The sequence below is a fragment of the Anabrus simplex genome, chromosome 10 (genome assembly GCF_040414725.1).
Source record: "Anabrus simplex isolate iqAnaSimp1 chromosome 10, ASM4041472v1, whole genome shotgun sequence".
Taxonomy (NCBI): domain Eukaryota; kingdom Metazoa; phylum Arthropoda; class Insecta; order Orthoptera; family Tettigoniidae; genus Anabrus; species Anabrus simplex.
This window is the reverse complement of record NC_090274.1, coordinates 46,885,629-46,900,094: the sequence shown is the minus strand read 5'-3', so window position 1 is coordinate 46,900,094 and position 14,466 is coordinate 46,885,629. Positions and strand designations below refer to the sequence as shown.

The 14,466-nt window shown below is 43.0% G+C and overlaps 1 protein-coding gene across 1 annotated transcript in view; it reads left to right on the top strand.

The window, feature by feature from the left end:
- The window catches only part of LOC136882025 (oxysterol-binding protein-related protein 2), a 495,565-nt gene that overhangs the window by 18,575 nt on the left and 462,524 nt on the right, over positions 1-14,466 (top strand). The window contains exons 4-7 of the mRNA XM_068229471.1: positions 33-230; positions 9,268-9,412; positions 9,498-9,643; positions 13,898-14,110. Of these exons, the coding sequence (XP_068085572.1) occupies positions 33-230; positions 9,268-9,412; positions 9,498-9,643; positions 13,898-14,110 (702 nt within the window). The remainder of the gene's footprint in view (positions 1-32; positions 231-9,267; positions 9,413-9,497; positions 9,644-13,897; positions 14,111-14,466) is intronic.

Below are 14,466 nucleotides of genomic sequence, written 5' to 3'. Positions count from 1 at the left end.
TTCATATCTGGATGTTTATTGACATGTTTCAGGATTTAGTTCTTCTATTGCTCCAGCATAATGCTGAAGTTGAGATAATAAATGGGGAAGGTCAGAAACCACGTGATGTAGCAAAAAATGAAGATGTGGCCAAATTGCTGCTGGCTGCAGAGAAGACTGAGGCACGGCGGAAGGAGGAGCAGTTGTTAGCAGCAGCAAGGGAAGGAGATTTGGATACGCTCAATAGACTGGTAAGAATTATATTAATGAACTTCATAATGCTGAAGGATCATGCAGTTATAAAATCATTATGATGTACATAGTTAAATTAGTGGTTGTTACGTAACACTTTTTATTGGTCTGTTTGGCACAAGGATTCATCTAGCTTTATACCTGACCCAATACAGAAGTTGGAAACACCGATTTTATCTTTCTTGGTTCAAAAATGTTGGTGTCTGAATCCTTTAAATAAAGCAGCAGATGGCACTTAGAAGACTCACTATGATAAACTTGAAAAATATCTGGAAAAGTTGGAATGTTAGTAAGAGAACCAAATGCAGGCTGGTCATTGCCATCATTTTTCCGATAGCCGCTGAAAAACATACCAAGGAGAAGCCTCGATGCATTTGAGCTTTCGAGTTGGCGACTTATTTTGACAATATAACGGACAGTCAAAATTAGTAATGAGAAAATCTTTGAAAAAGTCAAGCAAAAAATCTCCTTTGGAGGAATACAGTGAGACAAACATTATATTGCTTTGGCCAGAAAATGAGACTTACCTCCCTGGAGATGTCATGCTCGGAATTGTGGATGGCAAAAGAGAAGATCGTGTAAAACGAGATGATGGCATGATAATCACTAGTTCTGTTTAGTTGTATTTGAAAGCCACCACCACCAGGTGGCAGCTTCCTAGAGACAGTTAAAAGATTGGACAATCCTTTAATTGTAAATTGAAGTGTGTGAATCTCTCTCTCTCTCACTCTATTCAGTTGAGTACGGATATCTTTTATCCTAAGGATCGTGTTAACACCCACAGTATCCCATGCCTGTCGTAAGAGACAACTTGAAGGTGCCCCAGGCGCTCTCAGTATGGGTTAGCAAATATGGGCCCTTTAGCTGGGTACTGGCACTGCTTCAATTTGCTTGTGCCAGGCTCCTCACTTTCATCTATCCTATCGACCTACCTTGGTCAACTCTTGTTCTTTTCTGTCCCTGACACCATTAGAGCATTTGAGGGCTAGGAAGTCTTTCATTTTCACGACCTTCGTGGCCCTTGTCTTTCTTTGGTCGATATCTTCATTTTTCAAAGTGTCAGATCCCTCCTATTTTTTCTCTGATTAGTGTTATATAGAGGATGGGTGACTGGTTGTACTTTCTCTTAAAACTATAATCACCACCACCATCACTACTGAGCTAACTGCTAGTTATTGGGAAAAGGTCACATGTAATATTTAGGAGTTTTATGAGCAGGAAACAGTTATATTACTTTTCTGGTAGTTTTGTTGAAATGTTGGTAGAATTCCTAACAGAAATATCCTTAAATAGGTACTAGAGTAAACCCCTATTTAATGTTTTTGCAGGGACCTGATTTTTAAAAACTTTAAATGGGGGTTTAAAGATCTTTGCCTCTATTAACATAAATTGTACCATCACGCATTATTTACACAGTGACAGCAATAAAACCAGGAGATATCTACCCTACACAATGTACTGTAGTTAAGGTTTGCGCTTCATTTTGACAAATTTTTGTCAGTGAATGCAGAACCGCTTTGGTTTAAGGTTGTTCTTATAACATTATACATGATTTTCCATAAAAGTCTGGAAAGGTACCAAACTCGCGCAAAAACACGTTAAAATCGGTACAAAATAGCAATCAGGTTGTTTAAACATTTTTGTGCATTTTCCAAGCAGTAGCTTACTCATTAGCTGGATATTTTCTAATTCCAATAGTCTGAACACTCATATTCAGTTTCATTCTTAAAAATTGAAATAGCATCACTCCAAAGGCTTGTGGCAAACATTTCTCCACGAACCTACTACGATGGCGCAGCAGGGGGAGAGGTGATACTCACACGTGGCACGTCCCAGGTGGCGGCTAGGGGGGTCCTAACCGGCTTGCCGGCGGACTTGAGGGAAATAAAATACTTCTCGCGGACCAAACACACTACCCCCTGCGGGTGGGGGATGCACATGTAGAATACACTCGCGGTATCCCCTGCCTGTCGTAAGAGGCGACAAAAAAGGGCGACCTTGGCGCGGACATGGATTGCGGTTTGGTATAATGTGTTGGACCTCCTGTGGATGGGAGAGGCTGAATACATCCATAGGTAATCCCTGCCTGCCGTAGAAGGCGACTTAAAGGGTCATGTGGCCATGGTCCCTTCTTTATTTTATTATTGTTTTTTGAGGGTTGGATGTAGACCATTCTAAAGTATTGATGTGCGTTCTGCTCGGCGATGGAGCTCCTGTGTGTGCGACTACGCTCGAAAGCCCGTGCCAGCAACCACCCAGGACGTGGCGGGTGGGAGTGTCATGTACCCGGGCAGTAATATCCGCCTGATAACGCAGGTCCCCGCACAGCCGAATGCCAGAAGGACATATTATTAATTATTTTTATTTCTTTTTTCTTATTTTTAGTGCTCTGTACACGCTATGGGGTACATGCTATTGCGGGTGACTGGAGGAAGGGAGTCCTAGTGCTCATTGCCTCAGTCATCCCGTATTAGGCATCGTCCAACATTGGACCCCGGGCAGTACCTGCTACGACCAGGTGGGTATTGCCTTGGCTGCTTGGTTCGGCTACAAAGACCCCTGATCGGAGTGGGTGGCATTCGGGGAGGAAGCTATCGGGCATGACTTCCAAACGAAGTCTGCTCTCTCAAGGTGGTCCCCCATCTAAGTCTTTAACTTTTGCTTCCCTGAGAGGTTCAACTCCCTGGGAACAGGCGCAGCGTGAAGGAATGGGATCCAGCTTCCCTAGGTTTCTGGTCGCTACCAGAACCGATGGCCATGATTTTAAGCTGGTGAAGTCGATCCTTTTTAGTTGACACATCGAAGGTGTCTACGGCGAACTTGAGGATCTCAAGAAAATGCGCAACAGTAGTTTGCTCATGAAGACTCGTACAGCACTGCAAGCTGATCAGTTGCTTAAGTGCGACCACTTTGGCGAAATCCCCATCAAAATGGAGGAGCATAAGTCCTTGAGCCTGGTTTGCGGAGTCATCTTTCACCGCGACCTTATTTTGAACACTGACGACGAGTTGATGGAAGACATGAAGAACTGTGGCGTGACACACGTCCGGCGCATTACGCGCAAGGTCAACGGTGAAGACGTTGCCACTGGTGCCTTCATTGTCTCTTTCAAGTTGTCAGTGTTACCAGAGAAAGTCAAGGTAACAACTTATCGTTGCGATGTGAGGCCGAACATCCCGCCTCCTATGCGATGCTATCAATGCCAGCGATTCGGACATATGGTATCTCGCTGTTCGAATCAGGCTGTATGTGGTACATGGAGACGAGTAGCTCACAGCACGGAGGAGTGCACAACTCCATACAAGTGCACTAACTGCTCCGGTTTTCATTCTCCTCGGGATCGGAATTGTCCGACATATCTGAGTGAGAAGAAGATCCAGAAGATCAAGACTCTGGATGGTCTTTCCTACCAGGAAGTGCGCCGTAAGTTTAATTCTACGAATACACCTGCCCGTACACTCGACTATAGCGTGATAGCTCAGTCTTCCAGGTTCGTCATTTACAACCTCGACACCTGTCCAGACCGCTGCGCCCAAGGTGACCGTTGCTGCTCCCAGCAACGTCGCAAATAGTCAAAGCTCGAAGGGGGGGACCACCCCACCTTCGACCAACCAGAAGTCTGTGCAGGCTGGCAGTTCCCAGCCGGTACAGCAAGGGGCAAGACTAAGTCCCCCCCCAGGAGGTTGGCGAAAGCCGTGCCCCAGCCGGCGGAGGCGGCATTGTCGACCAGGGCTGGGAAACCATCTCCCAGCCCGTCTAAACTAGAAAAAAAGAAGGGGAAGAAGAGCGCCCGTGCTGAGCGCTCTCGGGCTTCCCCTGCGAAGGAGAAGTCATGCCCCCCATCTGGGGGGTATGAGTCTGCGCCAGGAGGCTCTGCTGCTCCCAAACCTGCGCGCTCTCCTTGTAGGGGACCAACTCGCCCCCAAAAAGCGTCGAAGTTCTGGGCGGCACCCCTGCCATCTTTTGATGACGGGATGGATGTTGCGCTGTCCTCTACATCTACGGATGTAGAAGTAGATAGTGTTTAGGCTTACGAGCATTTTGTCGTTCATAACCTAACACTCCTTTTATAGTCCACACTATGGCACTGTTACAGTGGAATTGTAACGGTTATGACAGGCATCTTGCTGAGTTACGTCAGCTCATTAGTGAGTACACAGCGAGTATAGTCTGTATTCAGGAGACCAACTTCCGACCTGGTCATCATACGGTCTTGAGAAATTTCAGGCTATACTCGACAGAACGGTACTATGCTCACCGGGCTTCCAGTGGTGTTGGCATTTTTGTACGTTCTGATACCTACAGCGAAGAGGTTCCATTAAGAACCCCACTCCAGGCTGTCGCTGTTCGCGTTCTGCTCCCTGTCATAGCAACAATGTGTAACGTTTATCTTCCACCAGGTCAGCATCTGAACATGAATGATGTCGCTGATCCTACAGCTCAGCTTCCACCACCCATCCTCTTATTGGGCGATTTTAACGCCCATCACCCCATACGGGGCTCTGAGACGCCTTGCCCCCGGGGAAGAGAGCTGGAAACACTACCAACACATCTGGATTTATGTATTTTGAACACAGGGGAACCAACTCACTTTAGTGTACGTTACGGCACATATTCTCGCATAGACGTTAGTCTATGCAGCCGAACGTTGGTTCCACTGTTTCGGTGGAATGCACACGATGATCTCTGTGACAGTGACCATTTTCCCATCATTCTTACTTTGTTGAAACATAAACCCGTCGAGACTCCCCCTTGATGGATTCTTAAACATGCTGATTAGCCAAAGTACACATCACTAGCTGTCCTTAACGATATCAGGCGGTCCATCGGCGAGGAAATAACTTATGTCACCCAAGTTATTCTTGCTGCTGTTGCTGAGGAGTCCATTCCGTTTTTCTCGGGGACTCCTCGCCGAAAACTCGTTCCTTGGTGGAACGATGAAATAGCAGCAGCCATCAAAGAACGTCGTCGCGCTCATAAGTGTTACCGTAGACAGCCTACTGTGGTCAACTTGGTAACATTTAAGAAACTCCGCACTAAGGCGCGAGTTCTTATTCGACAAATTAAGAAGGCTTCATGGGAGAGATATGTGTCGTCTATGACTCCATCATCCCAAGTGTGGACTAAGCTTCGACGGATTTTGGGTATCCAACAATCATCTGCTGTACCGGGAATTTCCATTGCAGGCAGTGTCGCCACTGACCCTCTCGCGATTGCTGACCATCTAGCTAGTCATTTCGCGGATGTATCTGGCTCCGGGAATTACCATCCTAATTTCCTCGCTCTGAAGCGGGAGGCAGAACTTCATCACCTTAGTTTTGCCACCCAATCTTCAGAGGACCACAACGTGCCCTTTACGGAGTGGGAACTCCGCAGCACTTGAGTGCTTTGCAAGGACACGTCTCCTGGACCGGACAACATCCATAACCAGATGTTGAAACACCTCAGTGATGATAGTTTACTATATCTCCTTCGTGTGTTCAACCGAATCTGGATAGAGGGTGATTTTCCGTCTCAGTGGCTAGAGGGCATAGTCATTCCTGTCCTCAAGCCTGACAATGATCCTAAGTATGCAGGAAGCTACAGACCAATTTGTCTTACAAAGTGCCTACGTAAGGTATTTGAGAGGATGGTAAATTGCCGACTCGTGTGGTGTCTGGAGAAACAAGGACTCTTGTCCGAGTACCAATGTGGTTTTCGAGCCGCTCGATCCACCACTAACCACTTGGTACGCCTGGAGAGCTCTATCCAGGATGCATTTCTCCGCAAACAGCACTTGGTAGCTGTTTTCTTTGACTTGGAAAAGGCCTGCGACACTACATGGCGATATGGCATCCTTTCAGTCCTGCATCAATGGAGATTCCGAGGTCACTTGCCGGTATTTATTGCGAATTTTTTGTCCCTCCGTCTATTCCGTGTCCGAATGGGGAGGACATATTCGCAATACCACGTTCAAGAAAATGGAGTCCCACAGGGATCGGTCCTTAGTGTCACTCTGTTCGCAGTTGCCATAAACGGTATTGCTTCTGCTGCTGGTCCAGCAGTAATACCATTCCTATATGTGTACGACTTAGCTCTGTACTATAGCTCATGCAGTATGGCAGTCGCAGAGCGACAGTTACAGCAGGCTATTAGGAGGGTTGAGCAGTGGACCTTAAAACATGGCTTTCGGTTTTCTGCCGCAAAGACCTCTGTTGTCCACTTTTGTCGTCAACGTACTCTTCACCCTCATCCCGAGCTCTATTTAGGAAATGTCGTTCTGCCAGTTGTTGACACTTACCGATTTCTTGGGCTCGTTTTCGATAGTAAATTATCGTGGGAGCCACATGTGCGGCAGTTGAAAGTGCAATGTGCTAAGTAGCTTAATATCATGAAGTTTCTTAGCAGCACTTCTTGGGGGGTTGACCGCACAGTGCTCCTACGATTCTATAGGGCACATATTTTATCTCGCCTAGACTACGGCAGTGCAGCATATGGCTCAGCAAGACCAAGCGTTCTTGCGAAGCTAAACAGCATTCACCACAGCGGGGTTCGGTTGGCTATGGGAGCCTTTCGTACAAGCCCCATAGCTAGCCTGCTCGCTGAGTCTGGTGTGCCGCCTTTACACCTGAGGCGCCAGCAACTGCTTCTTACCTATGCTGCTAATTTGTGACACATGCCACTTCATCCAAGCTATCCTTGCGTTTTCAACATTGGCAACCGCTTGCTGTACGCCGCTCGTCCCCGAGCAACGCGGCCGGTTGGAATACGTTTAGATAGCAGTTACAGATTGTTTGACGTACTTTTGGTTCCTTGCCTTGTCAGACAACCAAGTGGGGTACCTCCATGGGTAGTACGGCGACCTGAAATAATCCTGGGCCTACACACTGGCCCGAAGGAGAACACGGACCCTTCGATTTATCGGAGGCTCTTCCTGTCCGTTGTTGGCCACCATCGAGGTTCAGTCGTCGTCTACACGGATGGTTCAAGGACAGATATGAAGGTGGGCTGTGCGTTCGTTGTCGACAATGATAGGTTTCTTTTCGGTCTCCCGGAAATCTGTAGTGTGTACACAGCAGAGCTCTATGCTATCTGTAGAGCTTTGCGGTACGCACTGTACAATGAACGCCGACACTTTCTTGTGTGTACTGATTCCTTGAGTTCACTCCAGTCTATTGATACCCGTTGCCCTTGGCACCCTCTGGTGCAGCGAATCCAGGACCTGCTGGCCGGGTGTTCGGATGCCGGCATCATGATTACGTTTCTGTGGCTCCCAAGCCATATGGGCATCGAGGGAAACGAGTTAGCAGATCGGGCTGCCAAGGAGGCAGTTACACTGCCCCCGTTGCCTTTCAAGGTTCCAGCAAGTGATATTCGCTCTCAGCTGAGACATCTGGTCATGTCTCATTGGGAGATGGAGTGGCAGGCCATTCCACTTCCCAATAAGCTGAGAGCGATAAAAGGAACAACGAAGGTATGGAGGACTTCCCTTCGGTCTTCGCGGAGGGAAGCCGTGGTATTATGTCGTCTTCGGATCGGCCACGGTATCGTAACTCACTCGCATCTTTTGAAAGGAGAACCCCCTCCGGTGTGTACCTGCAGCGACCATCTTACCGTGGTACACATCCTTACGGAGTGTATGGACCTGGTCGATCTTCGCCGTAGTCTTAACCTTCTAGGTACCATCTCCCTTATCTTGCGAGATGACGAGCAGTCAGCGGACTTCGTCATCCGCTTTATGAGGGATGGTGGTCCGTTTTATCGTGTCTAGTGATGTCCTTTGTCCTCGTGTATTTGTTTCAATTGCGCTTTTATCCCATTGACTTCATTTTAGTTTGTGTTGCGTATTTTAATGTGTTCATTTACATTAGACGTTAAAATAAGTATATATATGCACCACCAGGCAATGCCTTATTCCTTTTCCCCCTGTATTTTTTCCTATTTTATTAGAAAATAAGGCATTGTGAATTAGATCCACTGCTGTCACCTAAACTAGGTTTACCATGCACGTATTATGAAAACATATTTCAAGCTCGCGTTAGAATATTTTCATTATTAATTTACATGGGAACTGCCGTTCTGAAATTTAACCAAGACTCAAAATTACATAACCTAACCTCTGAAATTAGTTATGCACACCGCTGTATTTTGAGAAGGAGAAGTATCACATTCTTATTTTATTTTAGTACATAGTATTAAAATTAAGCAATTGTTTACTTCAGCCTTTATTTCTAAGGAGTTAACAACTGCTCTGATTGCACTTATCGCAAAAACATGTTACCCCAATATTTGTTTACACCAGTCAGAGTTGTGAGAAGACCTCAGGCTCGCTCAAGATAGACTCGCTCGCTCGTGCGCAGCGAGGAATCGATACGGAAGATGATCGATCGCATCCAATATAAACGCTGGAGTAGAGTGTATTAATATTGATAATGGATAAAAATTAACACGCCCGAAGTTGTCCGTGATAATAGATGAATCATTAAAAGGGTTCTCATTGTAACTGAAAGATATTGCACAGATTAATATAGGAATTTTCAAAGCTTATAATAACATTGTCATTAAAAAGGGGGTTCTCTTCTACTACAGCGGCCACAGTCGAATGTGTATCAGTCTGACATCTCACTTTAGCCCTACGTGCCCACGCTCTAAACTCCTCTTCTGACTTGCATAATCGTTAGCAAGCTTATGACGTATTTTTCATAGGTTTTTAATATCCCTAAACCGAAACGTGAATAGAAATAAATGTTTTAGAATTTTACTGCTAAATGCGGGTTTTGCCCTGTTGTGAATATAAAATTGCATTGCTGTTATGGAATAATTTTCGGGACTGGAAATTTCTTCTATTAAAGGCGGGTTTACACTAAATCGAGGTCATGCAGAATGGGGTTATACTGTATATTCTTTTAATAATATTTTTGTTTAGAAATTCATGGATATTTCTTGGATAATGAAGTGAATTTCTTCCTTAACTATTATCCTGGTTTCTTTTTCTTGACAGTTTTGAGGACTTGCAGCATATGATCTAAAATAATATGGTGGTTTTGCTTCTTGCAGTTAAAAGATGACCGTCCACCTAGTATCAACTGTATTGACAGCCAAGGTAACTCGTGTCTTCACTGTGCTGCGTATCGTGGGCACAAGGAAGCAGCAGTGTTACTGTTACAGAACGGTATTGATACTTCCATCCAGAATAACAGGGGTAGGTAGAACACGTGTTAGTGATCTGGGTAAACTTCTGTAAGTATGAGCATCCAGAGATAAGTTAAAACATTCTTATTTGACAGGTCAGATTGCAGTGGATCTCGCCCGGGATTCTCAAATGCAGCAAGTGTTGTGTGTTCGTCCTGTCAGGCAGTTACAGAAATCTGCCACCCGCTTTGAAGGACAGTTACTTAAACGGTCACGTTTTCTAGGCTGGAAACCAATTTGGGTGAGTAATTGTATTTTATGCCTAAATGTTTTAGTTACTTGCATTCGGTTTACACATGCAAGGAAAATGTACTTATTCATTTATTCATTTACTTACGATATGACTGTGGTACAATAGAATACTAATCTTTATTTATATATACAATAAAACCTGTCTTAACGGGCACCTCTCAGCGATGGACACCCCTCCTTAGCGGACAATGTTCTAGGACCCAGGTTCGTCAAGGAGGGTTAAAATATACTCTAACTCTGGGTTTATTAACTTTGGGTTAATCTTTTAACTTGTTCTTGTGAGTCATTCGTTTCTTCAAGCTATTTTGGTTAGAGGGTTAACTAACCTACTTATTACAAGTAATAAATTTCATTGTTATGACCCATAATGAAAATTACTATGTATAAGCAAGTACAATTTGAGGGTCCATTGATTATTACCGTGAAACCTCGATTCTCTGTTTTTGGAGGGGCCCCGGAAAAAAAGTACAACACGGGAAAACGGAAAATCCGGGAATGAATGAACCATCAACTGTTTGGCTAAACATCACAAAAATGAAATATGTATACTTTTAATCTTACAAACACCCCTAAACCAAACCAAACTACAGCCCCAATGCCCTTCCGCCTACCAAGTGACCACTGCTCGGTCCGAAAGCCTGCAGATTACGAGGTGACGCATGGTCAATGTGACGAATCCTCTTGGCCGTTATTCCTGGCTCTCTAGACCGGGGTTGCCATCTCACCTTCAAACCATTAAATAGTTCCTCAATTAAAGGCAGTTGTGGAATGAGTGAACCTGGAACCAGCCCTCATATCCAGGTAAGAATGCCTGACCTGGTCACGAATCGAACCCGAGCCCTCCGGGTGAGAGGCAGAGAAGTTAGACTGTGGGGCCGGCTTCAAACATTAATTACTGGTACGTGACTTTAAAATCTCGAAACTTTACATTTACTTTTACCGGGAAAACTTCGTCAGTTTCTTCTGAAAACTTCTTTCAGTTCAGAACTTTGATCAGTGAAACTCTTCGAAAAATCTAACACCTGTAACGCCAAGCCAAACAACAATCGACCACAAGTAGTTTTTAATTCTCTAATCTAATAAAATAAAGCACTTTAGATACAAAAGCTCCCAACATGTCAAAAACTTTTTTTTTTAAAATTTTCCATTGTAATTTAGTCACTGGTATACTGTTCGTAGTCAGTTTATGAAAATCTTGTACCGTGTGAATTAGGCCTACATCGACTTTTAAAGGTTATGTTGAACTCGAGAATATTGGTTTCAAATGTAAGTATCGATCCTAAAGTTCTCGGATGCATTAATTTCAATTCTGCCCGTCACTAATCACAATCAAATTGGAAAGAGAAAAAATATCATTAACACTTCCGAAATTACCTACGGTTATTCGTGACCTTTGACTCAGCTGGAAAGCATGCTCGCTGCAAAAGTGTGTACGACTGCAAAATGATACAAAGTTTTTAAATGTTAACATGCGCAAAAAAAACTACTGCAGTTTTTATAACATTTTAGCACAAAAACGTGAAATCCCCAGTCTTATATTAGGACCAAAACAGTAATAGGCAATCCCAAAATGTCCCATAACTTTATGTACAGTATGTAAGGTTCTGGTCTTGATAAAATAATCGTATACGATAATATTAAAATACTAAATTTGTGTTACCGGTACTTAAGAAGCAGTAGTTTCAATTCCTGCCTAAAAAGCCTAGTTACTGTACAGTGCCCTGAGGAAAGTGCCGAAAATCTGTTCGGCGATACACTCAAAATAAGTAATTTTAAAAAACATGTAACCCTGGACGTAACGTAGACGTTTTGCAAATACGAACATTTGATGAAACTCGTTCCGTCTTCAAGTAGAGCTGCCGAAATGCTTGGTCTCCTTCCAATTGTTGTGAACACTCTGCTTTATGATTTCCGACGATTCTCTAAGTAGTACCACCCGAATGCGATGTTAAGATGGTCCCTTATGCAAGTTCACCACCGATCGCTTCTCCAGTACAGTACAGTACGGTAGGCTACTTCCTCAAATTATCGCAATGATGTGACGTTAACACCAAGATCAGTAAGTATGTCGTAGCTGTCCTTTCGTGAGATACGTTTCTTGAAAAACGCGTGATCGAGGATTTAACGCTGATGGGACTGAAATTTCTGGACGCTTGATCCGGGAAATTGTTTCTTCGAGGAACGGATAATGCAGGATTTTTACAACATGATTTAATTAGGATGCTCGCGGGACCGCGTAATTTGAATGAATAATACGGGAAAGCGTAGTTTCCGGGAACGTATAATCGAGGTTCTACTGTATTTCATTATCCTTTTATTTGCGGAATTTGTTAAATCCGATACTTGGACATCATCAGCCGCTACCTACTGACTAAGATTAAAATTGAAACTAAATTAAAACGCAGGTTTTTAAGATGTACTCTTGATGCTTAATTTATCCTGTCTAGAATGCAATGATAAAAACATCTAACTTTACAAACGTAAAAAATTGAGTGCAAAAAATTTGTATCCTCCTAATTCAATAGAACACTTAATCTTTATATATACAGTAAAACCTGTCTTAACAGGCACCTCTCAATGGTGGAACACCCTTAGCGGACAATTTTCTAGGACCCACTACATTATAGTAGAGAGATAGAGATTAGAAATAACAATGTGGAAAACACAAATTACAGAAGAAAATTCAAATACCATACACACAGAGCAGGATATACACAATGCAGTTGGCAAGTAGGTTTCGAGATGGAATCAATGTAAGTCTATATGAATGATAGCTTGGGATTGGTTGGATGTCTGTGTTACTGCACACAACCACCAGATAGAGCCAAATTCAGCCAAAACGTCAATTTAGAAGCTATAATGTTCAAAGTAGAACATGAAGGATTTTTCCAAGTGTTCATGTTTTACTGTAGATTGCCATATGTACATATTGATGGAAAGTTTCAGAAACTCGCAGGTTAGTCTTAAATTGAACATTGTATATGGTAATAGCATACAGTGTTCTATACATTGCAGCTGCAGAAGTGCATCTACAATAGAAGTAGAGTGCACTACACAAATTTGCAGGAGTTTTTGATGCATACAGTCATTGGGTCATTGTGTTCCTACTTGTTATTAATGGTACCTGTTTCATACCCCCTTTCGAGGAGATACCCCTGCTGAATAAGACATGTTTTCAGTCCAAAGGATGCCCGTTATAGAGAGGTTTTACTGTACACAGTTGCTCAGAGGAAATGAGCGTGTATAAATTCCTTGCAGGTACACTTTTGTCAAACCGTATTAAACCTGTAGACAGATGTGCCAACTCCTCCGATTTAAGCGGGAGACTCCCTATTTTTGGTCCTTCCACCCTCTCTCCTAATCTCATAGGCTTATCTCCCAATTTTGAGAACAGCTTTAGTATTCCTGTATTTTTTTTAAAATCCTAGGTTTTTCCTTGTTATTTAAGTAGCTGGAGAGAATTGATGCTCAGTGGACATTGACAAGACAGATGCAATCAGCTGGTGGTTTACTTAAATATGACAGAATCTTTAATGTAATGCTTTTTATTTCATCATTTCCACATAGAAATGCTGACTGTGAGACTATTTTTAGCATATTTACAAGAAGAAAAACTCAATTCAGATCAAAGCTTCCCGAGAAAGAATACTGGAAAAAAATTAAACTTTAATACCTAATCAACAAGGCCAGTGCTTTGAGCATAAATCTAGTTCAGAAATTCATGAAGAGACCTAAGGCAGTTAAAATGAAGATTCGTTCGTCCTAAAGCTCAGATACAAGCAGTATTTCAGTATTTATAAAATACATGCAATATTTAAGTATTTATAAATTAATTAATTATAAGAGAAATTACATAATTGAGTGGTATAATGTGTTAAATATTCTTCAAGGTTACGTCATCAGTGATATGTCGTAATATGTCGGCATATGCCACCAAAGAAATCTTCTGATTTTTTACTTTTGAAAGTATAGATATGTTAATCGTGAGTGTCCACAGCATTTATATCTCCATGGGAGGTGAATTATATTACAATAATAATTAAGATTTAGCCTGATGGAATATTAAATGCAAGGAACGTACAATACCGTACACTCATTTCTTTGGTTTTTTAGCAGCTTTACGTATCTTAAACTAACGAATTATTCTAAAAGAAAACACTAGATTTTAATGACCATTCCCTCTAACCATACAAGAGCTTTCATTGTGGCAGCATGTGATATCAACTTGTGCTGTTATCTTCAGGCTGTGCTGGAGCGTGGCGTGTTGACCTACTACAATAACCGTGCCGATGCGTCTACAGGCTTCAAGCGAAAGGACTTCAAGTATTTAGATGGTGCAAATATCCTGCCTTTGGAATGTGACAGCTCTTCCTTCGTGGTACATTTCTCTGATGGTGCCGTCCATAGGTTGAGCGTGGTGAACTACGGGGAGACTACGGGTCAGATCAGTCGACAGGTGAGTAGTCTTGAGATCTCTGCAGAACTTTTAATGGATGTTTTGTCTAGGATTCAGTATATTTACTGTATTTCAGCTGGCTGATTATTATTTTGAGTTGGAAATATTCCAGTTAAATTAAGGGTGAAACATTCTAATTTCGTACTATCCTCAGGAACAGAATAATGGTATCCTAACTTTTTCAAAGAAATCCTCAGGCTGTTTGTAAGAGAGTTTACCTGTCCAGTAAAAATTACATCAAGAACTAGTCTCATCACTTGTGTGAAGTTTGTCCCCTGCTGTCATCACTGTCATTTTCATTTTCCATTTGACTGGGTGCCCGTAACCACTTAATTACACTTTCACAACCTGAATTT